We start from the raw sequence: 25,372 nt of genomic DNA, 5'->3' as shown, positions 1-25,372 counted from the left end.
GTGGGCTAAGACAATGCAGGACAGGCATCACCCATCTGGAGTCAGAAAGGTCTCTGGGCTACAGGGTGGCTCCTGTCAGCTGTTGGGGTCTCACAACTCCCCTGTTCTAATTTTGATGGTAAATGCAATCAAAATCAGAACAGGGTGTACAATACATCAAATTTTTCTTTAAAGCTGATGATGGTTCCTTTGAGAAGGCTGAGGAGAGTCACACCTTCACCCCCCACCCATCACTGAGATCTGATTAAAATAAATTCATAGAAGGATGAAGAGTATCACAAATAATGGAGAATGGGGTATGTGGGGAAATCACTGGCTGGGCCAAGTATCAGCACGTGTCCTCAAGGGGGAGGTTGAGGTGGCCACAGGTGGCCTCAGCAGTGGGCTCAGGCAGGCAGGTGAGGGGACTAGAGTGAGCTAGGGACAGAAATGGGCATCACCCCACCAACTGCCTGATGTTGGCTAGAGAGCTGTGCCCCTCACCCAGCTTCTATTTAACAAATGGAGCCCTAACAGCACATTCTGGGTAGGAGGAAGATGGCGTCCCAGTGGGGACAGGCAGGTGTGCCTACCGCTGATATAGAGTTACACTATCCTCACCTCAGGGCTAAAACCAGGATCATTAAAAATGGCCTTGGGGGGAGTGATGGGTGGGGAGAGACTTCTTTTCACCATGCCCTCTATCATTTCATTGCTATATGTGCTCATAAATTAGGTTTTTTTAAGAGAGAAGAACCATCAGCATTTCTTTTCTACTCAATAGAAAATTTCCTTCAGTGATAGTGAACTGATCTCTGTATTCTGTATTAGTTAGTTACTTCTTAAAAACTCTGCCCTGCCCTGCCTTTGCATCACACCCAGATGAGCCTCCCTTCACCTGCCCAATTCAAAGTGCAAGGGTCTGCAGAAGACCCCAGCACAGGCTTGCCTGCCTGGCGGCACCTCCCTATCAAGAACAGAGCTGGAGGATTTGAAGCTCAGCAAATGTGTAGGATGGCAGAGAGAAGAAAAAGGTTCCTTAAACTTGGCTGCAGGCTTCCTCCACCTGCCAAAAGCAGCAAAACCGACTGCCCACCTTGGCCTCTTCTCTTTTTCTTCTTTCCTCTCTGTTCGCTGCTCCCCACCCCATTTTTCCTGGCACCAGCTAGTGTTGCTGTCTTTACCTGCTGTATCTGAACCCTAGGGAGAAAGCCCTTCAGCTCTTTATTGCTTCCCCACATCTCAGCCCTGAGAGCTGCATGTGGTCCCCTTGCCCCTCAGGCCATAGGAGTCCAAGATGCTTCTCCCCGAAGTGCATTCAGGACACCTCTGTCCTCCAGCACTAACACTAGAATGAAACCAAGGCCTGTCCCCTTTGACCTTCATACATGTGTGCACCCTGTTTTCAACTAGGGCTTTGAAACGGAAGAGTATAGCCTCCCCGGATGTTCAAATGCCCTTTCTGATACATCTCAGACCTGTTTAACAGCATGTCATCACACTTCTTAGGTGCCTGTAAGACACTGCTATTCCTGCCCGTGGAGGGCGGGGTGGGCACCAGGGACAAGGCAGTCCTACAGTCATCACCCACCTGAGGCCCCGTGTGCGGAGGGAAGCCCCCACTGCAGCAACAATCAAAACAATTTGACATCAGGCCAAGTCCTCCTCATGAGTAGAATTAGTGCTAAGGGGTTAAAGGTTATTCAAAGTCATAGGATACGACAGAGGTCAGGAACATTGAGAGAACGGTATTAATATTATTGTATAATATTAATATAGTAGCGGTTTACAGCAGCATGCAGGTAGTAAGTGGTAACAAGAAGAGAGGGGAAGGGAAACAAAGTGAAAACTCACATCTGGGTGCGGGATGGCGTACTGTCCCTGGATCGTGTAGGCCTAGAGAGAGAAACACTGTCAGCTAGGGAAGTGGCGGCCCTCCCCTGCAGAACAGTCTTTCTCCTGGGTGGGACTTTCATGTGCAGAGGTCCCAAGCCTTCTGGTTACAGCTCTCTCCTCCCAGAGCACAGCTCCACCTGCCTCAACTATGTGGGACAAAGGGGAGTGACCTGGAGTCAAGCCTTGCCAGTGTCCCTTGCTGGCTGGAGCTATAACCACATACATGAGCCAGGGAGTTGCACCCCACTTCCTAGAGGTCTGCAAGAGGGAAATGACTCACCCTTGAATGCCTCCAACTCCCACATCCTCAGTTTATTAAAAGAAAATACCCAAGAATGATCTGACCCGTTATAATTTACTAATTATTAACCTTTTGAAAATTTAATCATGAGAGTTAACACTTTTAGGAAATATTTACTCCAAGAAAACCAAACAAAAAAAGAAACCTTTAAAAGGTGACCCAAAACCAATTTTGCAAAAGCCAGATTAAGTAATAAATGTACCCAAATCAATCACAAGATTGACCAATTCATCTTCCAGCCTCTGAGAATGGTGTGGCTGTTCTGACTTGGGGGGAAGCACACTCATGGCTCAGCTCCCAGGGAGGCCAGAGTGGGTACCGAGGCCTCATTTGTTTCAAGACAGTGACTGGGACCAGCCACAGCGAGTGTGGGGCCCTGTAGCCTCTCCCACCAGCCCCTATACAAACCCCACTGACAAGCAGAGGCCCCGACCACCCCACCTGCCTAACAGTCCATCAGCTAATATACTTCCAGAAACTTACGGCCAAAAAACAAACCACACAGAGTCAAGGGAGAGTGAAGACCAAAGACTTGCCATCAGGCCCTGGTAATGTGGAAAGTGCAGAGCAGCCCGAGGCCAGCCATATGCGGGCCTGCAGGCGTGAGGTGGCTCAGGTGTGGAGGGATATGGTTCCTAGCACCTGGCCACATGGGGCCTCCAGGTCATGTCCTAAGTACACACCTGGTGCCCACTCGTGCGGGTCCTGTGCATCTGAGAGGGAAACCTCAGGCCCATCCACAGTCACTTCCACGGACCCCAAACCAAGGGTGGTTTCCAAGGTTCTGCCAAATGGCAGGCTTTGCATCTGCTGAGTTTTCATCATAAACAGCTCAGTCTGGGAGTTAAACACCAGCCAGCCATTAGACAGGGACCGTGGGAAGAGAGGCCCTAGTACGGCCCTTCAGAGGAAGTAAAGGAATCTTATCAGATGGGCAAGTGTCTTGGGGAAATGGCTGTGGGGTGTTGCCTGTGCCTGTGCTCTGAGTCCGCGGACACTGCGTCCACACCTCACCTTAGGGTTTTCGGAGGTGCCACCAGGCATGCTCCAATGTCTCCCCCAACACGCTGACCTGGGACCCATGCTGCCCCCCAGAGCCAGGCAGGCACAGGCTGGGCTCGCAGCAGGGCAGCCCTGCATGTCTGAGCGGAACTGCACACACCTCCTGACGGGGCAGGTCTTCACCCTGACACCTTAAGTTTCTGGCTCATTTTCCCTTTACTTGGGCAGCCGTGGTCTTTAGTTCTGTTTAAACTGTGTGCACAGCTGACCATCCCCTCTGCACAGAGGTAGAGCAGAGGTAGGCAGATAGACAGATCAAAGGTTCTGTCAAAATGAAACCTGTATCATCTGTGACCAGTCGGAGAAGCAGGGTGCCTGCCGGACAAGCTGAGCCCGCCCCCTGCCTCCGAGACCCCCGGGGGTGCGTCACCACCGCAGGCGGGCCACCCGCAGGAGGGGTATCTGCTCACGGCTAAGTCAGGGTGAGATTCTCCAGCCACACATCTCTGAAGTCCAGGTTCATAGTGTGTTCAGTGGGCAGTATGGGGTTCAACTTTGGAGGGTATGACACCCCTCCCCCACCCAGCTCTCTGAAGTTGGTGAGAAGACAGGGACAGCCATGGGTTCTCGGGTCCCGGCCTCTGGGCCTCCCTCTCTAACCCAGGGCAGTTGTACGATGTATGAACGGGAAGGCTCCTGGCAAAGGTCAGGGTCGTTGGGAGACTTAATGTGAGTCGAGCTGGGAGGGAGAGATGTCCCAGATACAGACATCAGTGGGGCCTGCAGCATCAGGACGGGGAAGCTGGGGGAACCGCGGGGGAGCTGCTGTGCCCCTCAAATGCTACTAAAGATGTAGAAACACAGGCCCCATCTTTCACCTAACATGTGAGTCAGTTCTGAAGATAAGAAAAAAAAAATGGAGAAATTTGTTATTTGCCTGTTTCCTTTCTTTTCTAATGATAAAGTAAAATGCCATGGCCGTTCTCCTCTGACCTGGATCCCCTCTGGTAAGTCTCTGCCTTAACTCTCCCTTGAACAAAGACACGCATCACTGCCGACTGGACACAGAGCTCCTCCAGGCACCACTACCACTGGCCAGGTGTTTTCAAACTCCGTCCCTCTACTGTGGCTGAGCGACCCTGAGGTGGGTGGAACACACCGAGCTCCTGCTCAGATGGCTCTGGGCACAGTTCCCTCTCCTCGGCTCTCTCTAGGCAACTAAGTTCACTGCTGGCCTTGCACGAAATTTCTCTGTGACCCCTGGCCCTTCAGGCCCCTTCCTGGTAGGACAGCAAGGAGGGCAGTGGCTCCAGCCAAAACAATAGGTGTGTAAAGTGAACGTCACTGCCTGCGGTGACCAGGAAGGCTGTTGTCCGGCTGGGCATTTTTCCCTTTCTCAGAGGCACGACTCTTTCCTCAGGTTATCTTAGGAGATCATCTGTGGGAAGCTGGGAATGTGTGTTTCAGGGGAAAAGGGGAGTCTAGCTCTTACAGACCCAGCTGTTTCAACTGGTAGTCATAAAAGTTACCTGTAATAATCCTGAATCACCTGTAATAACCCTGGGCCTTCTGTCTGAGCTTCTTAAACACACTTGAGAACTAGATTTGAGCAGACACAGCCCAGGCAGAACTGCTGTGAGCACAGACCAAGGGTCTTCCTGTGCCAGGTCAGGGAGAAGACGTTCCTGGGGCCCACACTCCACAGGGCGCCCACCTTGGCCCTTTCTGTTGGTCGGACTCCGCCAAGCCAGCCTTTCCCAAGCAGCAGCCCATGCTCATCCCACCAGCCGCCCCTGGTGCCTGGCAGTGGGCCGGGGGAGCTCTGCGCCCAGCGCCCGAGGTGTGGGAGACGCGCACGTGAGAAGGGAGAAAACCTGAGTGCACTAACGGGCAGCGGCGGGGGCTGCAGTAAAAGGCTGAGGTTGGCAGTGGAGGCCGCGAGCGGGTCGGCTCTTACCTGACCACCTGCAAAAATGACAGGGGTGGAGGCGGGCTTTGGGCGGTAGGGAATGGTGGCACCTTTCGGTGGGGACTAGGAAAAGGGACAGGAGAGGGAGAGAGAACGTTAGACAGCTTCACAGTGCGACAGTCATGAGGGTGGGGAGGCCACCTTCCCAAGCCCGCCCATCTTTGTACCCCTACCTATGCCAATCCCCTGGGCCAGCAGTGCCAGAGGGGTGGGGGACGCCCCGGGGCAGGAGGGTGCCTGCCTGAAACCATGGCCTCACCACCCGTTTCCTCCAGGGTCGCTTCCTTCCTCCTCTTAACCACTGCCCCAATTGCCCCACATGGTGCCAGTCACCCCACAGGGGTGCCAATCACCCCAGTGAGACGGTGGGGAGTGTGGGTTCAGCATGGGGTATAAAGGAAAGATGTGATCCTGTCTTTGCACGCAGGACCCTGTACGCTGCGCAGACGGCTAGATGGTGGCCTCGGGCCTGGGAGCTCTTGCTCCAAATGTGTGTTAGCTTGGGGTTGTCCTGAGAGAAAAACTCCTTCTCTTGGATCCTCTGGGAGAAGCTGGGCTGTGCATTGCTCCCCCAGGGGCACTTCAGGCCCTATGCCCCAAAGGCTTTGTTTGCCCGTGGTGACGTCCAGCTGACATGATCACACCAAAGTTAGAAACTTGAGTCCAAATGACATATTCCACAGTCATGATGAACTTTGCTACAATTTTCTGATTATTTTGTGTCCAAAAGTATAGGATTCTCATCTTCTGGTAAATGATATTCTCAAGTCCCAGAAATCTGCCAGATTCTGATAAAGTCAACCTAACCCCTTGGTCAGGGGCAATCAGGCCCTCCTTGTTCCTCTGGTGGGTAGTCTTCCCTGGTTGCAGAGGCCACAGGCCAGGCCATGATCGAGTTGGGAGTCCCTGAGCCAGTGGCACCACCAGCCAGAGGCAGAGGGTGTGGGCCAGGGAAGCCTGTCCCGTTGGGTGTTCTAGAGGCCTAGCCCACAACCTGGCCAGTGGGGTGTGATATCAGAGTGCCTCCACCCAAGATACAGAGCCATGTGGGGACAGCAGAGCGGTAGCAGCTTCAACTCTGAAGCCCAGGCCCCATTATGAGACTTTGAGCAGATCGTGCGACCTTGGCCATGCTGGGTGACCCTGGTCGATCCTGGCCGTGCTGTGAGACCTCGCCATAAAGTGGAAGTGGTGTCTAGAGGGCCTGTGAACTGACTCCGGCTGGTGTCCAGGGTTCAGTATTTCTGCAGTTATAACCAAATGTCTCTAGAAGTGTTTCTGTGCAAACCGGGGTTCACTGTGGTCTCAGACTGGACCGAGGGCTCACTGTGGAAGAGCCATGATGAAATCAAGAGTGAACGAATGACCATCCTCATGCTTCAAGCAGAGGACAGCCTGGCTGCTGCCCCCATCCCTGAGCCGGGCATCGTGCTCCTCACGCCATTGGACTCAGCCCATCACCCCTGCCCCAATGTGTCCTCTGATCCTATCAGTGGCAGCATCAGCAATCCCAGCACTGTGAGCGCTGCCAGGCCATCTTGCTGAGGCTGGCTTGGGATTCCTGATACCCAGCTCTCTCTGATGAAGAAGAGGCCCTCCACGTACAGCCTTCTGTCCTGTTCCCCACTGGGGGAGGGGCAGCTGTGCATGGTGTTTTAGCCAGGGCCCCACCCAACTTGCCCACATTGGCGGGCAACCCTCTAGGGCAGTGGTTCTCAACCTTCCTAATGCCGCGACCCTTTAATACAGTTCCTCATGTTATGGTGACCCCCAACCATAAAATTATTTTCATTGCTACTTCATAACTGTAATTTTGCTACTGTTATGAATTGTAATGTAAATATCTGATATGCAGGATGTATTTTCATTGTTACAAATTGAATATAACTAAAGCATAGTGATTAATCACAAAAACAATATGTAATCATATATGTGTTTTCCAATGGTCTTAGGCAACCCCTGTGAAAGGGTTGTTCGACCCCCAAAGGGGTCGTGACCCACAGGTTGAGAACTGCTGCTCTAGGTGGTAATTTCAAGGGTGTGAGGGTCACCCCATAGCCACTCCTGAAAGTCCTCTTGTCTTCTGCTCTATTTGTCCAGTTACTTTTCTCTTAGAAATGGACCCAACTGTTTCCAGCTGCAATAAGTCTTTCTCCCCAGGTAGGATGGCTGCTCCTAACCTTCGAGAGCTTTGTAACACCAACAAGAACAAGGCATCACCTCAGTCTGATGCTTATCATCCATTTTTGCTGTGTGTACTTCACCATTCACCAACCACATAAGCATCCAGCCACAGGAAGGAGACAGGGCTGTTCCAGCCGTGGCCTGGGGGGGGCGCCAGTGCCCCACAGTCAACGAGGATCAAGCTCGCTTCTGGGGGCTGTCTGACCATGAACGTGACACAGGCAACACCACCTGGAACGAGTTCTAAGGAGACCATAAGTTCTGTTCTGACCCTTGATTGGGGACATGGGCAGCTGTGTCAATACTGGAAATGTTATATCCCTTTGCCACCCTGAGGTGCCCACTGCTGCTTAACAGATGGGCAGCCACCAGCAGTTGGAGTCCCAGGCCCGTTGCCACTGCCCATGTGGCCCCTCTGGGGTCCTAGTAGCTGGGTACTGAATGGAACATGATGAGCCAGTACCGATTGTCACCATGACTAGTGGTTGGGGAAAGTTCAGAACAGCATTTAGAAAAATATATTTTTACTTCACAAAACATACTTCAGGAAAATAAAAACTATACAATTTTTAAAAAAGCATTGGACATGCGTTTTAATCCCAAGCCAAGTACAGAAGAGCGGTAAGGCCACAACTGCCCAGGGAGGTGTCAGTTTCCTTGGGAGATGGCTGTGGTGGTCACTCAAGCAGATCCTTAGGCCCAGGGGCCATAAGCATGGGCGGAGGAGGGGCCAGGCTTCCTGGCTACCAGTATAATTGTTGGAACCTTCCATTTGAGCCAGGATGACTTAATTTTAGCCTAAAGACAGACAGGTAACTATTGATTGCTTCAATGACTTGTTGCATTTTGGGTATTGGTTGAAATTTAAACCTCAGGGTTTTTTCCCAAAAAAATTCAAGAGAAGCTTTGTCTTGCTCAGCTGTACCTTCTTTGCTTCTCCTTTGGCTTTTAATCCTTTTATTTACTTCTCTGTCTTTACAATTTGGGCATTTTCATGTGCTTTTCCTAGTCCTGTCCTTTGTACCTTGGCGGGGCTTGGATGCCTTTGCTGGCCCAGCACAAGGAGTGTTGCCCAGCGCAAGGTGTTCTGCCCACAGCAAGCAGCCTTTCCACCTCCAGTCCCTACCTCCAGCACAGCCCCGTCTCCAGTGCAGGCCCATCTCCAGCACAGACCCAGACCTCTCTCCAGTGCAGACTCATCTACAGGGCAGACTTGTCTACAGAGCAGACCTATCTTCACTACAGACTTCTTGCACCATTTTTAAGCCCCAGCCCTTTATTAAAGGCCCTTCACATCATGACTAATAACTTTTCACCTCAGTTCCAGAAATAAAGGAAGGAGCACATGCCTCCCTACATGGTCTCTCCACTGATAGCCCAGTGAAGATGACGAACCATCCCCTACAGGTGGCAGGCACCAGCACTGCCTTTCCACGGTACCTGGCATGGCTTCCACTCAGGTCACCTTGGGTATGGATCAGTGACCTGGATCACATTTCTGACACCTGGCCTCATGAATCCTCAGGGCCCCAAAGCATCAAGGCCTTTGCTGTCACTGGCACTAAGAAGCCACAACCAGCTTGGAATGAGGGCAGGTTGGCCATGAGCACAGATGCAGAGACTATACCTCCAGCATGACCACACAGATCTGCTTGACACACTGGATGATAGCATCAGGAGTTCCTGAGATGGTCACCGCCCGCTCTGTGGAGTTGGGCAGCATGTCCCCGGCCACCTGGACCTGGGCACCTGTGGACTGGAGAAACCAGATGTTGGAAGTGGCATAGCAGAGTGAAGAGGGGGCAGAGAGCACTAAAGTAGTACTTCCTGGATTCTCTCAGTGCATTGGGAAGCCACCCTGACATTACCGCCATGTTGCTACCTCTATGGGCAGCCAGGCCCTCTGCATGTTCCCTTGGGAAGCCCCTGTGGGCAGATCTTGTCTGTCTCAGTCCACTGCTGCCCAGCACAGAGCTGGTGCAGGATGGGCACTGCTACCTAGGAGGCATTTTAATTGGCGGACAGGCATTTGCAGGAGACGAAGACGGAATGGGAGTTACTTTTTTCAAATATGTGGAATCCTAGCTTCTGTGGCCTATTCCCTTGAAGGAATGAAGTCTGGGTGGCTGCCCTCATTCTGGAAGGGAAGGATCAGGCTTTCTGTGAAATGGAGGAACATGTGATTATAGAGTCCACAGTTCCTGCCAATCCATCCCAGCTAGGATGGCTCCTGTTCTTCCAGGAAACAAGGGGCAGAGACCACATGTATTGGGTCTCTGTGGCTTAGAGCCACATGACTGGTGCAGGGTGCTACAATCCAGGCCATCCCAAGAGGCCCCTTCCCATCCCTGGTCGGGACACACGCAATGCCTGACACCTCTGCAAATGCCTCCTTACCCACCCAGTGGCTCAGCACCCATCAGGCTGGGAAGGGTCCTGTTACCTCCCTGATCTCCTTGATCTTGGAGCCACCTTTGCCAATCAGGGAGCCGCATTGGCTGGCAGGGACCACCAATCTCAGCGTCACTGGGGGCTTGCTGGTGGCAGGGCTGTTGCTCATGGAGTTGATGATGTCCTGGGGATGGAGGAAGGTGTGCATGTTGGCTGACAGCTTGTTTGTGAACACCGGGAGTGTAGATGCGAGATTCTGTTCTGAGCCCTTGATGAGCCAGGAGGCAAAGGACACAGGCTGAAGAGACCAGCAGTGAGGGCCCTTCCCTGAAAAGCTCCCATTTATGGGGAAGAGGACCCAGTGTGGAGATGTGTGCACTCCTAGATGGAGGAGCACACACCCTGGCAAACGGCCAAGTGTGCAGGGTGAGGGCACAGCAGTCAGGCTGGGCTGGTTACAGGGGCCTGGAGACCAAGTCAGGCTCAGAAGGACAAGGAGAGAGTGGTGGAATGGACAGAAGGGGACCCACAGAGACGTGTGTCAGAGAGGCCATGGAGCTGCTATGGACAAGGAAGGGCACAGGTTGGAGTGCACCTGGGCTCAGAGCCTGACATTTGTCCTTAGGGCCACGCAGAGCACAGACAGAGAGGGTGACATTTTTGACAGAAAATGTATTCTCCAACTTTATCACCCTCTGAATAAAAACACTGAAATAATTTTTGGCAATTAAAAAAAAATTTTAAAACACATAAAAACGTTAAGATGTGACTTGTCGACCCAAGTGCACGGCATTCACATGTCCCCCCATAGGGTATTCACTCCTTTGCCTTCATCCCTTTATCCGTCCACATCTAAACCAAGCTACTCCACCTGGGGTCGGGCCAGCTGCTAGAGGGAGGGCTGAGGCCCAGACATGCTGGCCAGGGTCAAGGACATATCTGTGAGTGGGTGTGCAAGCCTGCTGGCCTGACAAGGGAGACACTGTCCCAATACCAGGTGCAACAGATCAGGGACAGTCCTGGGAGGCAGAGGAGGGGACAGGAGCTGAGTTGTCTGAGTGGGCTGGGCTGTGACCTTGCCTAGAGATAGGGAAAGAGGTGCCTGAGAACCGGCTGGGACCTGTCCAAGGCTTGTCTTGAGTGGGTGAATCTTACCTCCTCAAACTTGTAGGCGATCATGGCAAAGGCCTTGAAGATGGCATCAGTTGGGCCCGTGATGGTGACAATTCTTTCTGGGCAGTTTCCCTCCGAGATGTTGATCCGGGCACCACTCTAGAAGGGAGTTGAGCAAATCCCAGAAACAGGATTAAAGCTGCAGGGCCAGTAATAGGGTGGCTTCTCCCCCAACAACAACTGATGCAAACGTAACCACTTGGTCCCTGATGGGCTACGTGCAGCACTAATTAGCGAAGTTCTCTCCAGTACTGCCTTCTACAAAAAGATTTTAATTAGAGAAAGGACCTGAGTGACCAGTAAGGATGCACTGTGCTCACGGCAGCTCCTGCAGGAACCGCTGGCATCTGCTTGGGGCCGGCGGAGGGGAGGGGAGGGGAGGGGACTCTGCGCTGCTGTGTGCCTCTCGTCCAGCGCAGTAACTGCAGCAACGCTCCTGCCCATCGAAGACAGAACACAGCTGATACACTCAAACTCACCTCTTCACGCATCTTTTTCACAGTTTCTCCTTTCTGCAATAAAGATTTAGACAACAGGAAGCAGGGTCACTCAGGGGTCCACCACAGGCAAACAGAGAGTTCAGTGCAACAGCGTGAGGTGTCGGGGGCCCCCTGAACCCCAGCGTGCCCTGGCTGAGCGGACAGCAGCTCCTCAGAGGGGAGGGCCTCCTACCAGGTGCTGTCCAGAGCCTAATGCACTCTGACTCACTGAGCCCTCGGCACACCTAACACGTGAGCCCACAGACGAGGAAACCCAGGTGCTTACCCGGGGGCATGCAGCTATGAGGGCAGAAGGGCTGGGACCTGGGGACCTGACTGGGTACCACACTTGGCCGGGGCACCTGCTCCATGGAGTAGAAATGGGAATACAACCAGGTCACAGTCGTCCCCATCTTCATCACAGGCAAACCAGACCCAGGCCCACAGGGGGAGGGGGAGGGGGGACCCCTGAGGCACAAGTGCAAAGAGCTGAACTTTGAGCACTGAAGGTGCCCCTCACTGCACAGGGACCATTTGGGACACCAGGGACCCTGAGGAGGTCAAAATGGACCAACGGGAAGGTGGTGCCCACCCCTCCCACAAGCACTAGCTCCAAATCGGCTAGGACTTCGCCCCGAGGGAATGTTCTTCTATTTCGGAATGGAAATGCAAAGAGACTCACCACCACTCACAGAGGTAGATGGAAGTAAAGGAATTCTTACTGGGCTGTCACACCAGGAGGAAGGTCTGGCTCCCAGGGCAATGGGAGGTGGGGCTGCTGAGTGACCAGCTGGGAGCCAGTGAACAGCCCCACAGTGGTTTGGCTTGAGAGTAGGAGACTTGGGATACCCCTGGGAGCCTCACTGCACCGAGACACTGCTGCAGTGCAGGCACTACCTGCCCCCCAACCCCAGCACAGAACCCCAGCACGGAGTCCCTGACAGAGGCAGAGAGTCTGCTTAATAATTACCTTCCCAATGATGCTTCCAACTTCCTGTAAGAAAGATCACAGAAAGCTGACGTTATACAGCAGAAGGAAAATAGGACCTATGACAGACACTGCGAACCCATCTTTTATGAGTGAGGAAGAGACATTTAGATGGTCCTAAGAGGGCTCGCAGGCCCTATGTCTGGAGGGTCCCTCTGTGCCCATCTGACCACCGCTGACCCTGGGCCTGCTCTGACCGACAGGCAGCTGAGCAGAGGAGAATGGCCAGCTGCTTTCAGCTAAACAAGAGGCACACCGAGGCGCTTAAGACCGCAAGGAAACCCTGCCAGAAACATGAACAGAAAAGTCTCCCTCGATTTTGTGATGTAAAGAAAAGTTAGCACTGCCTTTGTTACTTTACTTTTTAAAAAGGTAGAATATTCAAAGACACCCTTGAACTCGCCACCACAGTTCTAAAGCCTGGAGCCCAGAACAGTCTGGACATGTGGTCCCGGCCAGGCCTGCGCGCCGCAGCACCTCTCTGCCCTGGACAGACCGACAGCGTGCCACTGTGCCTCTCACGGAGGCAGGACCGGCCTGCTTCTTGACACAGAGAATGACATCTGTCAAAATAAAACTCGTTATCACAACAAAGTCCTCAGCAATTACAACATTTCTACTAGGCCATGGAGAAGGGATGTGCACTGGGGACTGGGACAGCAAAGGGCAATTGATCGTGAGGCAGTGACCCCTCTGGTGGTCACTCAGGGACTTCACCTCCCATGAGCAGGGTTTGGTGCTTGTTGTGGCAGCTGAAGCTGGAGGTGGGGGCCATATAACTGAACCACAGACCGCCTGCCATGGTGCACACCCGGATTCCACAGCCTTGACCAAATGCCACCCCCAGCTGAGGGAAGGAAAGGCTGGTGGTCATCCTTCCATCACAGAAAGGGATGCTCTGGGTGGAGGAGCTAGGATGGACCGTGCCATTGGACTGCAATGGGGGGTGTGAACTGCTGAGGCCCAATCTAGAGAGATCTATGTGTACGTAAATATGCAAATGTGTGTATGCATGTTTGTGTGATACTACAACATTCACACATGTACATACAAACACACATCTATACATAGGCACACATGTATGTTTCCTATCTCTGTCTGGGACCCACAATAGACCAAAGGCAACGATCACCCCCGTGCCTTGATGTGGGTCTCGAACACCATCCTCCCCTCAAGAAGTCAGGCATCTTTGGAGGAATGGCTGATTTCAGAACTGCAGCAGGGAAAGCACAAGATGAAGCATGAGCAGTGTTTTGGGCCAGAAGCGAGGGAGTGCTGTATAAATGATGGGCCATAACAAAGGGACAGTGGAGGGGCCCCCACTGGCCAAGTCAGGGGCAATATGAGCATCAAAATAAATAATGACAGAATGGAGTATTATCGGATAAAACAGCAAACCCTGAGTCAGTCCATGCAAACATGATTGAGTGGATGAAAAAACGCACTGAAAGCCTGCTGACAAATGGGGTATTTACATAGCATCTATGTACCCCCAACAGTTCTAGGGGAGACACTTGGCAGGCATTTCCCTAATTAGGTAATTAGTAATGGGATGCCCTGAAATCTGGCTACCTGATAGGAAAGCTTCTGTGACTTCCCTGCCAACAGTAAGAAAGTATCAGAAAAAGCCAATAGGAGAGACGTTCTACAAAAGAACTGGACAGAAATGATTAATGGTGAAAGGTCAAGGGAGACCAGGGCAAGTTCTCCAGGCTGAAAGAGGCTGGAGACGTGACAAGGACGTGGAGTGGGAGGCCACCTCAGAGTGCTTTGCTGGGAAGGGCGGTGCAGGAGTGACTTGGACCGTGAATGGAGCCAGAATGGACCAGCATCACTGTCCTGACTTGATGGGTGCAGGTGGTGATGGAGGAGAACATCCACGCATGTAGAAAACACACGCTAATGTACTCGGCAGTAGGGCATTAGCTGGGCAACTGATTATTTTCAAATGGTTCTGGGAGAAGGGTGCTTTAGGCTGGACTGCTCCTGCTCTGTAAGTCTGAGATTAATTAAAATTTTAGAACGTGTAATACAAAATAGAGTCCCCAGCAGTGGGCAGAACCTCCCTTCCTCCCAACTGGTCTGATGCCTTCTTAGGAGAGTGACAAAGACAGGTCTTGTGCTTCTGTACCTTTCCATGCATTAGCAGGCGGATAGTCAGGGTCACGTTCAGGCCACCTTCTGAGACCTTGGACTCCATCTTTCTCCCAAAATGATGCTGGGGGTAGTAGGTTAAGGTGCCAAGGGCGCCGTGAGGAAGGACAGATGGGGCCCAGATGGTGTCACCTGGAAAGAGAAGGCACAGCTGCTGCTGAGAACACCAATGGCCAGCACACTGGGGAGGCCACTGGTGAGAGGCGGAGGTTCAGGGAAAAGCTTTCTCAACATCCATGGAATGACCTGCTGGGACATGGGGTACAGGACAGTGGGGGGATGGGCCTCAGGAAAGCCCTCCAGGGACAGATCCAGCCCCACTACTCAGTAACTACATGACAAACGCATGTCATCACGCCCTCTAGCCTCAGCTTTCACCTCTGTACAAAGAAGAGCTCTCTTAGCTGCCCAGGTGGGAGCAGGGTCACCCAGTAAGCCCTGGGGCCCTCATGTGTATCCAGTGAGTGCCCACTGTGCTATGAGGTTAATGCTGCCAGTCCCTCTCACATTGGTGCCAGGATCCCCACCCCCCTGCTGACTCCCTTTACCCTTAAAAAGTCAGCAAATTTCAGGTATCGCTGTGCCCTTGATATCTAGAGTCAGGATACCTTGGTGATCCTCACTTCTAAGGCGAGTTTAGTCTCTATCAACTAAACTGCCACAGAGCTGAGTGTCCCCCTTTATAAGTTTTCAGAAAATGATTTACACTGCTGTATCATTGATCTGTTTGCTGTTGCTTTCTGCAGACAGCTGGCTCAGAGCTTAGCCCACCAGGCAGAGTGAAGGCTCTGCTTCATGAGTTACAAGCAAGGCGTGATTGCAGGCAGTGAGCCTCGAGGACTGCAGGGAGGAGCACAATGTGCCCCCAGGCTGCGCGCTGGTGCTCAGGTCCTCAGGACTTGGCCTAAGTGGCTCAAGGATGGAGGACCATGTCCAAGCAGTGACCTGGGCCTCATCCCCCCAACAGGTCTGCATGGGGGTCCTGGCTGCAGCTCCTTCTCGGGAAGGATCCAGGACCTCTTCTGGGCTCGATTCTGAGGACAGGTCATCCCCACTCTGGTATATGCAGTGGCCACATGAGACAGGCACCAGTGAGGATTCAATGCAAGGTCAGGTGAGGGCAGGAGTGAACAGTGGGGAGGAGACTCTCAGGTCAGACAGGGAGAGGTCTAGAAAAACCACGTAGGCACAGCCCAGATATTGGGGGATGGTTGGGGCTGGGAGGTGCTACTTCACTCTGAGGGCAGGGGTCATAAGTGAGTGGTGTTTGTGTAGCCTTTCTTGGAGTTTCAGCAAGCAGTCTCTGGGCTCCTGTCTATGCAGTGCACAAATGGGGTGGGGACTGAAGAGCCATCTCCCTGGGGTGGGAGTGAGGCAGGGTGTGGGAGTGAGGGCAGTGTGTACAGGAATAGTGCATGGTGCATGAGTTAGGGGGCACATGGGTGCAGAGACATCTCAGGGCCATGAGAGTTCCACAGAAAGGGGGAGAAATGAGGGCACAAGTGGCTCTAACGGGAGCAGGGGACCCACTGGCCTTAGAGAGTGTGGTGGGCGGGCAGGCGGGGGAGCAGGGGAGGGGGACCATAGGGGTCTGACAGTAGTATCTTTACTGATCAGAAGGGAGGAAGGGCTGGCTGGGGGAAGACTCCGGTCAACCCCTGGTGCAGGTCCAGGTCTAGGACAGGCCCTGAGCCGACCCTGCAAGGCAGCATGACAGGCCTCCAGGAGCTGCCACCTGCCCAGGTGCCTACCTGAGAGTGTGCCAGGACAATGAAGGATGAGGCTTTGGAAGCCCTAGAGGAACCAAGGACTGGCTCTGCAAGCGCTCCTCACACACTATCCCACATTTTGTCCCTTCACTAATGACAATGTCACATTGCCTATGCGGCTGCCTAAATCCTTCAGGAACACAAATCCTGTGAAACCTGCATATTTCCCCATGCACTCATCAGGCTGTCTGGACATTAGTCTTGTGATGTAACTTTAAAGATGAGAGGCTCTGTCCACACACAGGAGAGATTACAGGTTAAAAAGGCAAACTCTTCCTTTAAACTTATAGGTTTTTGGGGGGGCAAAAAATTGTTTTTTTCCTCATCAAAATATTTCTGCTAAAAAATATGCTAAAAGGAAAACACAAAAATAAAGCACGGAATCAAAGCACATCCCATCACTTACGTGACGTGTAAGGGACACCTGCAAAGAACAGTCATGGGTGGCCGACGGGCATGGACAAAATTGACAGCTACTAATGCATTTCTGTATTAATAAGCACTCACATTTAAAAATGTATTTATAGGCAGCTTCAACACACTCCAACTATTAGTTCTAATTATTTATAGTTAGAACATTTAAATAGCAAGGATTTTAACATGAAGATATAACACAGAGCAGGAGAATTTTAAAAATTACCCTTCCATATGAATGTCCTCTATCCTCACTGCCCAGGACAGTAGCCACTAGCCAGCCACATGTGGCTATTTATATTTAACACAAAAAGCTCACCAGCCACACTGAAGTGTTGAGTAAACAGCCTAGTGTGGCTTCTGGCTGCAAATGGAGGAGCACAGCGAATGTTTCTGCCCCCAGAGTTTTGGTGAGTGGCTCAGTGCACATGGGCACTGGGAGGAAAGACCCTGGAAAGGAGAAGAGATTCTAGCTCCAGTGACGGGTGTGGCACCAGATACAAGCACCCCTTCCTGCAGAGGCACCCTGCAGCAAGCTCATTGGACTCCAGCACCCATAAACTGGATTGTGAGGTGCCAGGCAGGGGAGCCCGCCTCATTTTAATTAGAAACACCTCCTCCTGTGTCAAGGGGACAACAGGGCCCTGCGGCCTTCTGTTACGTAAACACTTTCAGCCTGTGGTGGAGAAAGTGGGTCAGCAAGTGCCAGGGGTGCTGCAGGCTCCAGGCTGTCAACTACCATCAGTCACACAGGCCAGCGAGCTGCTGCAGAGGCCAGCACCTTCTTTCATCACACACTGAGTGCGTGTCACATGCTCTGCAGACTGACGGGAACAAGGAACAATCCGGGGTAGTGGTTAAGGTCACCTGTGACACAGTATCCTTGACCCTAAAGGATTCACCCTGTGCCAGCTGACGAGCAGAGCCAGGCAGAGTGGCATGGGGCAAATGGCTTCCCCAGGATCATGGGCCTCTTGTTGGTGTGGGTCATCCTCTGGTTGTCCTGCCAGGCCTTAGGACACCTGCTCATCCCAGGTAACCTCAAGATTCCCCAGGGCCTTGCTCCCACTTCAGGGGCCACTGCTGCCCAGAAAGTCAGGGGAGCAAGTGGGGGAATCAAAGGGAAGCATCAGTCAGACTCCTGTGGTCACAGTCACCCAAAAAGGTCAGAAGGGTGTTCCACAAATTGGTAGGTTTCTCTCCCCAGCTTTCTTTTGGTTAGTGTTAGCATGGTCTATCTTAGTTGTCTTTTAGTTTTAACTTCTTTGAGCCTGTGTATTTGAGTTTCTTGTGGGCAGTAGATGCTTAGAGCTGCTTTTTTAAAACCTTATTTGACAATCTCTGCCTTTTAATAGGCCATTTAGACCATTTGTTGTGATTGCTGTTATGGCTGAGTTTAAACTGATCATTCTATTTGTTGTCTATTTTTACCATCTGTTCTTTGTTCCCCATCTCCATTGTTTATTTTTTGTGCCATCTTTTGGATTAAATGCATACATTTTATGATGCCAGTTTACCGCCTTTGTCCACTTCTTAGTTACAACTCTTTGTTTCATTATCATGGTGATTGCTTTAGGGTTTAACTTATTACAGGACAAGGTCCAGTGGTCTTGGGCGCTTTGCATGGAGTGTGAGCACCTCGCAGCAGTCTGCTCCCACTTCTGCTCCGACCTGCACTGTCACTGTCATACACTTAAGTTCTACCCATGTCGTAGGCCCTATGGTACATCAGTATTTTTAATTTAAACAAATGATCTTCTAACGGGATTTAGACAACAAGAAAATATCTCATTCTTACCCATTCTTCACTCCTTAGTGCGGATTCAGATGCCTACCTGCTACCCCTCTTCCTCTACCTGAAGAAATTCCCTTAATATTTTTGGTAGTACAAGTCTCCTGGTGGTGCATTCTCTCAGCTCTTGTTTGTCTGAAATGCCTTTATTTCATCTTCAATTTTGAAGGCCATTTCCCCTGGCAGAGAATTCTAGGTTGATAGTGTTTTTCTTTCAGTCCTAAAGAGATGCTGCCCTTACCTCTGCGTTCATCTTATTCCCAGAGGAGCCCACCGAGTCTTTGCTCTATGTGTCACGTGTCTTTTTTCCTAACATAAAAGTTGTCCACTTAATCACTGGCTCTTAGCAATTTAATTATGATGTGCCTTATAGTCTTCTCATGATTTTTTGTGCTTGGGGCTTCCTTGAGCTTCTTGGGTCTGTGCCTTACACTTTTCAGCAAATTTGGATAATTGTGGCCATTGCTTTTTTGAATTTTATTTTCTGCCCCTGCCACTCCCCACTTTCAGGGCCTCCAAATACACACACACTGGCTGCCTAAAGTTGTGCCACAGCTCACTGACGCTCTACTCATTTTCTCCTACCTTTTCCCCGTGTCTTCAAGCTTACTAACCTTTGCTCTGTGATACCCAGTCTGTGGTTCCTCCTGTCCAGTATACTCTTTATCTCAGACTGCAGTTCTCATCTCCGGGAATCTGTCTGGGTCCTTTTTTTTCTATCTTCCATGCCTCCACTTGTTTAATTATAATAATGATTTCAACATACTGTCACTATTTTTGAGTCTAGGTCAAGGCAGTAAACACTGAATTGGGAGAACAAAGGCCGCGGACAATTTTGACAAGGGCTCTTTCGCTATGGGTCACAGAGCAAGCACTCAGCAGTGGCTGGCTCAGACCAGGTCTTCCAGGGTCAGTAGACCAGCACTCTCACAAGCCAAGATGAAGAACTGATAACCAAGGTGCTTCCTCAAGCCTGTGGCTCTTTCCAATCCTGTGGGCTGGCATATGGCTGCAATACAACGACAGACACAGGACCCTACTCAGTTCCGTTTGATCTGTAATGAGATGATCCAAACCCAAAACCCCCTGGTTTCCTGTGCTGAGCATTTCTAGAGCCAAGGTATCCTCTGGTGGAAGCTACTGTCAACTTCCTGGCAGGGCAGCAATAGCCTTCAGATGGTACATTTATTTGTAAGGGCTCCCCCTGGTTTTCAAAGATTTGCCCTCTAATGCCAGGTTGGACATAATTAGTGGGAATAGAAGCGGGTTTTGTGAGATTGTAATCTTGTGTCTAGATGAAATCTCCATGTACTTAAATGTTCTTCCCACACCTGTGCCCCAAGGCCAAGGGGCACTTAAAGCAACAAATATGTGCAGCTATTTCAAGGTACCGCCACAAGGATGTGGCAGGGAGACTAAGGTATGGGCCCTTCAAAACCACAAAGCAAGTTAAAGGGAGAACTGGGTCTCTCAACACCATTGCAAATCCTTTCCAAGAGCAGCATTTTGAAGGCGAGAGGAAAAGACGACTGTGGGGCACTAGGAAACTAAGGGGAGGCGTTGGTACGACACTGGGGTGAGCAGATGGCATGCCCACATTTCCACACTGCCTGTTGGGGGTGCTGAGGCTGCCTGCGATAATGACCAGATTTTCTGCTCCTTGGCCCTTCTGCAAGCCAGTCGGTGGCTGGAGGAGCCCCTCTGATCTAGGTCTGCAGGGAGCCCGGCACTCAGATTCCCGTGATCCTATCTGGGCCATGTCTTTGCAAACGAAGCATCAGGAGAGAGGCGGGGAGGAAAGCCCTTACAATTTCTAAAGATACCCCAGGCTTTATGTGACTTAATAAGTCTTCTCCAGTCAAAGGAAACAAAACAAAGGGCACTGGTATCTGTGCTGCTGACCCCAGCAGCTCTTGGGAGCCGGCCCTGCAGCCACTTGGAGCTTTCCTGCCCATACTCCACCTCCCCCGACCCTGCCACCACTCTGTCTCCAGAGATGAAGCCGACCCAGGAAGGTACATTCAGGAAGCAAATGTACAAGGGTGATTTGACATGCAAACTTTGTAATCATCACATATACAGATTCTTTCCCCGTGTGTAAAACACATTCATTTAAATTTCACTTAAAACTCTTGGCTGGTTCTGTGAAGTTAGGAGGTGGAGGGAGGGTGCACGTGATGCCAAGTCCCCTGTCACTGCACAGGAAAATTCTGCTGCCCGGCAGGCATGTGTAAGGGGAAGACACCTGAGCATGCTTGCTGATGGCCCCTCCTGGGAGGCTCAGTGGAGCCACATAGCCTGCCTCAACGTGGCACAGCCCACTGGATGTGCCACAGCCACCCCCTCTGTGGCACAGGCCATCCCGTGTGGCACAGCCAACCCTGAAGTGGCACAGGAGACAGGCATCAGAGACCAGCGCTTGAGCCTGCACTGACTGCTCTCACCCCAGCTCCTTCCCCCAGGAACATATAAATGCAAGAAGCAGATTGAAATTTGCCTCATAGGTAATTGGTAATTAATAACTGTTAATTCAACAAGTATTTCCTTGGCAATTACTGAGCTGCAGGCCGTGTGCCACTCTACAAAGACATAGATAAACAGGATATGCCTGCCAAAAAATCATTATGTAACAGTGACAGGAGATACATGAGCCAGAGGAGCAGGAAGAGGGCCCACAGAGCAGGGCTGTCATGGGAGGCCCCCTCGTCCCCCCGCCAATGTAAAGCTGTCTGGGAGTTGGCCACAGGCCAGAACGAGTCCTCAAGCAGCAGCACTTGGAGAACGCGGGGGCTCCCAGGAGAAACTCTGAGAAAGACCGTCAGCCTTACTTTCCAGAACTGCTTCTAGGGCAGCAGTCAGGCAGATGTCCTGTCCTAGGAGAGCAGTGCAGCTATGAGATTCCAGTCTGGAAAAGGAGGCCCCGCCCTGCCTTAAACCCCAGTGCTCACCTGGTGGCCCAGTGCCTACCTAGTGGCCCAGTGCCTCACCTGGTGGTGCAGCGCTCAGCTGGTGACCTAGTGCCTCACCTGGTGGCCCACTGCCCACCTGATACTCCAGTGCTCACCTGGTGGTCCTGTACTACTCACCTGACCGCCTTGTGCCCACCTTGTACCCCACTGTTCACATGAGCATCCTGCTGTGACAAGAGCAGGGAGGCCTAGGCACTGGAGCCACCTGGATGGGGCGTGAGGCCCCTTCGGGCATGATGCACGAGACCCAGGTGGCCCTGGGAGCAGCATTCTGAGGTTGTTGAGATTCATCTTGAGTGAAGGCACTGAGGAACCACTGATCCTAATTTCCACCCCAGCTTTTTCCTACTCTGTCTGTTAGGGATTCTGGTGGGTTGCCAGTGACAGGAACCAAAACCATACAACCAGCTGACCTGGTGCTCAGGGCCTACTTCCCTCCTTGACAAAGAAATTGGGAGGGGGCAGTGAGTGGTGGAGGGGACTGCAGACTGTGGGAGGCAAGGATGTGGAGGGACAGGGAGACTTGTGACCATATGGCCCAGGGCGGAGGGAGATGTTTTCATAATGGAACACCACTCAGCCATAAAATGGAACAAATTATTTATGTACTCAACAGCCGGGTGAATCTCCTGAGAATTAGGCCAAGAGTAGAAGTTAATCCTCAAAGGTTACACACTGTATAAATCCATTTATGTAATATTCTTGAAATGAGAAAATCATAGAAATAGAGAACAGATTAGTGGTTGCCAGGGGCTGGGGAGGGGTGTGGACAGGAACCAGATACTTGTGGCTGTGAAAGGGCAGCATGGTGACCCCTCGGGGATGGAATGCTCTGTGTCTTGTCTGTATTGGAGTCAACATCCTGGTTCTGATATTCCCACTGTTGTATTCTAGATATTACCACTGAGGGAAGCTGAGGAGCATGGGATTTATTATTTCTTACAACTGCATGTGAATCTAGTTACCTCAAATACAAACTTTATTTTGAAAGCAGCTGCTGTGAAGTGAGATTGTACCAGACAACTCTCAATTTACAACAGATTAATGGGACCAAATATTTCCTCTGGTAATATAATGGGCTGGGGGGTGATCCCCAAAGTCCCCAGAGTTCTCGGTTTTGGGAAAGGAAATAGTACAGCTTTTAAGATACTTTGCATATCTATGGCAGGCTGGTAGCTAAATAATAGCTGTGCCATGGACCGGGGCTTAAAGGGCAGAAGATACAGGTTAAGCAACTTTGCACATCAATCACAGGGAGATAGCTGGGCCTTTCCTGAATGGAAGAGTGCTGCCACCTCAGTAAAAAGGCCAATGCTACAACTTAAGATACTTTCCATAACAATGAGGTATGGGGCTCCAGGCCAGCATTTAAAATAGGGGGAGCCATAAGAAGAAGAGGAGGAATGCTATTTGACAGGATGCAGAAGGGCCCTGCCGTCCACCATGAGAAGAAGCACAATGGAAGGAGCATGCTAGAGGAGCGTGATGGGGCAGCAGGCTGTAGCAGCCCTGTGGGAAGCAGCAGCTATGCAGCTTGTAGTCAGGATCCGGCTGTGCGGCCTGGGCTGGTGGGAGAGCAGGCGCGCTGCTGCTCTGATCATGCCCGCTCCAGCTGGCTCCGAAGCCACCAAGGACTCTGCCTTGCAGACCTGGACTCTGTATGGACTCTTGGGACTTGGGACATACAGAAAGGAAACTCTCTTAGGACTTGTGCCTTTCCTGGACTTCGCCGTGATCCAGTGTAAGATGGCACATGCTTTCCTGGACTGTTAATACGGAGGCTGATGACATCGTACCCCAGATCCTGAAGGAGAGAGCTGACAGATAAGGGATGGGGAACTTCTGGGCATGGTTTTGGCTTATAGCCTTTTGGGGAGCAAGGGAAGTGCTGGGTCTCGGGGGAGAACAGGGCTCTGAGTAGGAGTGCTCCCAGCACCGCCCTTCCCCCCAGGATGGAATACTGTAAACAAAGACCTGCTTATCTCAACACTAATTGTTGGGTCATTCACCAAGGTGCCACGTGACCAAGCCCCATTTTGCTCAGTAACAATAATTAAACAAAATAACTATCTGAATACTCTGGGAAGTCATAGAAGTCATAAAAAAATTAATACCAAAGAGCAAAAATCACTGGTTCCTCCTGGGGGGGAGCATTTTCACCAAGTTCCTGGCTTCGATGCTGTCAGAATGCCTATCTCCTTCCTTTGCGCGCCTACCACCCACTCACACACGTGTCCACTCACACACAACCACCCACCCCACTTACACACGCACACGCTCACACACATCCACTCACCCACATACTCATGCACACACTCACACACTAACCCACTCTCCCATACAACCACTCACGCATGTACTCACCCCTTACACATGCATTCACCCACACTCACCCAAGCACATAGGCACTCCCACTCACCTCGTTTGCACATGTGCACACTCATATATGCACTTACTCACCCCCACCCCTACTCACCCGTTCACGTATGCACACTCAAACAAGGACCTACTCACCCACACACTCGCTCACTTGCACATGTACTCCCCACTTACACAGGCACACGCTCACCCACCCATTCATGCACTCGTGCACGCCCACCTACCAACACATCACCAGCTGAACACACTCACCTACCTGCACGTGCACACATTCTGCCACCCGCACGTGCGCTCCCAAGCACCCGCTCAGCCACTAGCTCGCCCACCCGCTCACCCACTTGCATACGCACTTACATGCTCTTGCACGTGGGGGTTTCCCCAGCACCTGAATCAGTATGTGTTGGCACTGGGCATGCAGGGGCTGCGACTGACATGTCCCTTGAGAACCTGGCGCAGGAAGAGACAGACCGCTCTGGGGCCCAGCAGTACTGGGAGGTGTGTGCTGCCTCGGTACGGGGCTGACCTGGTGAGAGGATGCTGTGTGCCGTCAGCTGTGCTGCACAGCTCAGGGGCCATGGGTGTAGATGGAACGTTCGGGGACATACAGAGTGTACCCGTGACTCTCAGGATTGCACTAGCCTGTGTCGTTTTGCCCCAGTTTGTGGTGGCAATGTGACGGTGCCTCCAAACATCACAAACAAAAGGAAAAAGGACTTCTAGCCTTCCCTGCAAGTGCTGGGGCCAAGGCCAGCCCTTGCAAGGCGGGGCCTGCATGCCCCAGAGAGGCGCTGAGACTCTGCAGCCATTCCCTCCAGGGCAAGCAGAGGGGTGTGTGGTCCTGGCTGCAGTGCTCAGACAACATGGCCTCTCTACAGTCACACTCTGTAGCCATCAGTTCTTGCACTGGAACTTGTAAAGGAGACACATCTTGCCTTATATCACCAGTGACCTTTCAGGGCCTCAAATCAGGTTGTCCTCCCCTTGCTGACACCCTTGGGTACCTTTGCATTGCCTATGTAGTTCAAGCTAGGCTCCTTCCATGCCAGAGTGCTGCCCCCAAGCTTATAGGTACCCTCCCTCACCACTGCCACCCCGCCAAATCCCACCCAGCTCCACTGGCCTCCCTTCCTGTGACAGACTGAGCTCTCCTGCCTGCCTGCCTGATGCCTGGGGCCTTCTGCTGAGGGCAGTCCCTGCCAGGTCTCTACCTGCACTCCCTAACTGCTAGTGCCCCATCTTTCCTGGGCCCTGTCCGCCTCCACAGCTCTGGCCCTATTGCACTGTGGGCAGCAGACATGTTTATTTCCTTCATTCAATACCGAATGCCCAGTTCCTCACATAATTCCAGGCCCACAGGAAGGCAGGAGCAAATTCAGTAAAGATTTAAAGATTGGGCGAATACAGGCGAATACATATAATGAGCACTGAGCTCCATTTCCATGGTCTCACAGACCATTCTGAATCAGAACAGTATCTCATTTTTAAACTCAGATACTCAGGAAACAGTCAAGATTACATTTCCATTTCTCCTTG

General features: G+C 51.8%; 1 protein-coding gene across 21 annotated transcripts in view; it reads right to left on the bottom strand.

Moving 5' to 3' along the window:
* PCBP3 (poly(rC) binding protein 3) overlaps positions 1-25,372 on the bottom strand; it is a 203,939-nt gene that overhangs the window by 18,182 nt on the left and 160,385 nt on the right. For 17 of the 21 annotated variants that reach the window (XM_090272226.1, XM_090272318.1, XM_090272236.1 and 14 more), the window contains 8 exons: positions 14,494-14,648; positions 12,345-12,368; positions 11,375-11,407; positions 10,878-10,994; positions 9,775-9,906; positions 8,959-9,087; positions 5,067-5,210; positions 1,834-1,875 (listed from right to left, as the gene is read on the bottom strand). In XM_090272226.1, the coding sequence (XP_090128352.1) occupies positions 1,834-1,875; positions 5,067-5,210; positions 8,959-9,087; positions 9,775-9,906; positions 10,878-10,994; positions 11,375-11,407; positions 12,345-12,368; positions 14,494-14,648 (776 nt within the window). The remainder of the gene's footprint in view (positions 1-1,833; positions 1,876-5,066; positions 5,211-8,958; positions 9,088-9,774; positions 9,907-10,877; positions 10,995-11,374; positions 11,408-12,344; positions 12,369-14,493; positions 14,649-25,372) is intronic. The other 4 variants (XM_090272353.1, XM_090272378.1, XM_090272362.1 and 1 more) reach the window with 1 other exon arrangement.

This window comes from Furipterus horrens, unplaced genomic scaffold (genome assembly GCF_987537825.1).
Source record: "Furipterus horrens unplaced genomic scaffold, mFurHor1.1.pri manual_scaffold_1, whole genome shotgun sequence".
NCBI lineage: Eukaryota > Metazoa > Chordata > Mammalia > Chiroptera > Furipteridae > Furipterus > Furipterus horrens.
This window is presented reverse-complemented; position numbering and strand designations above follow the sequence as displayed.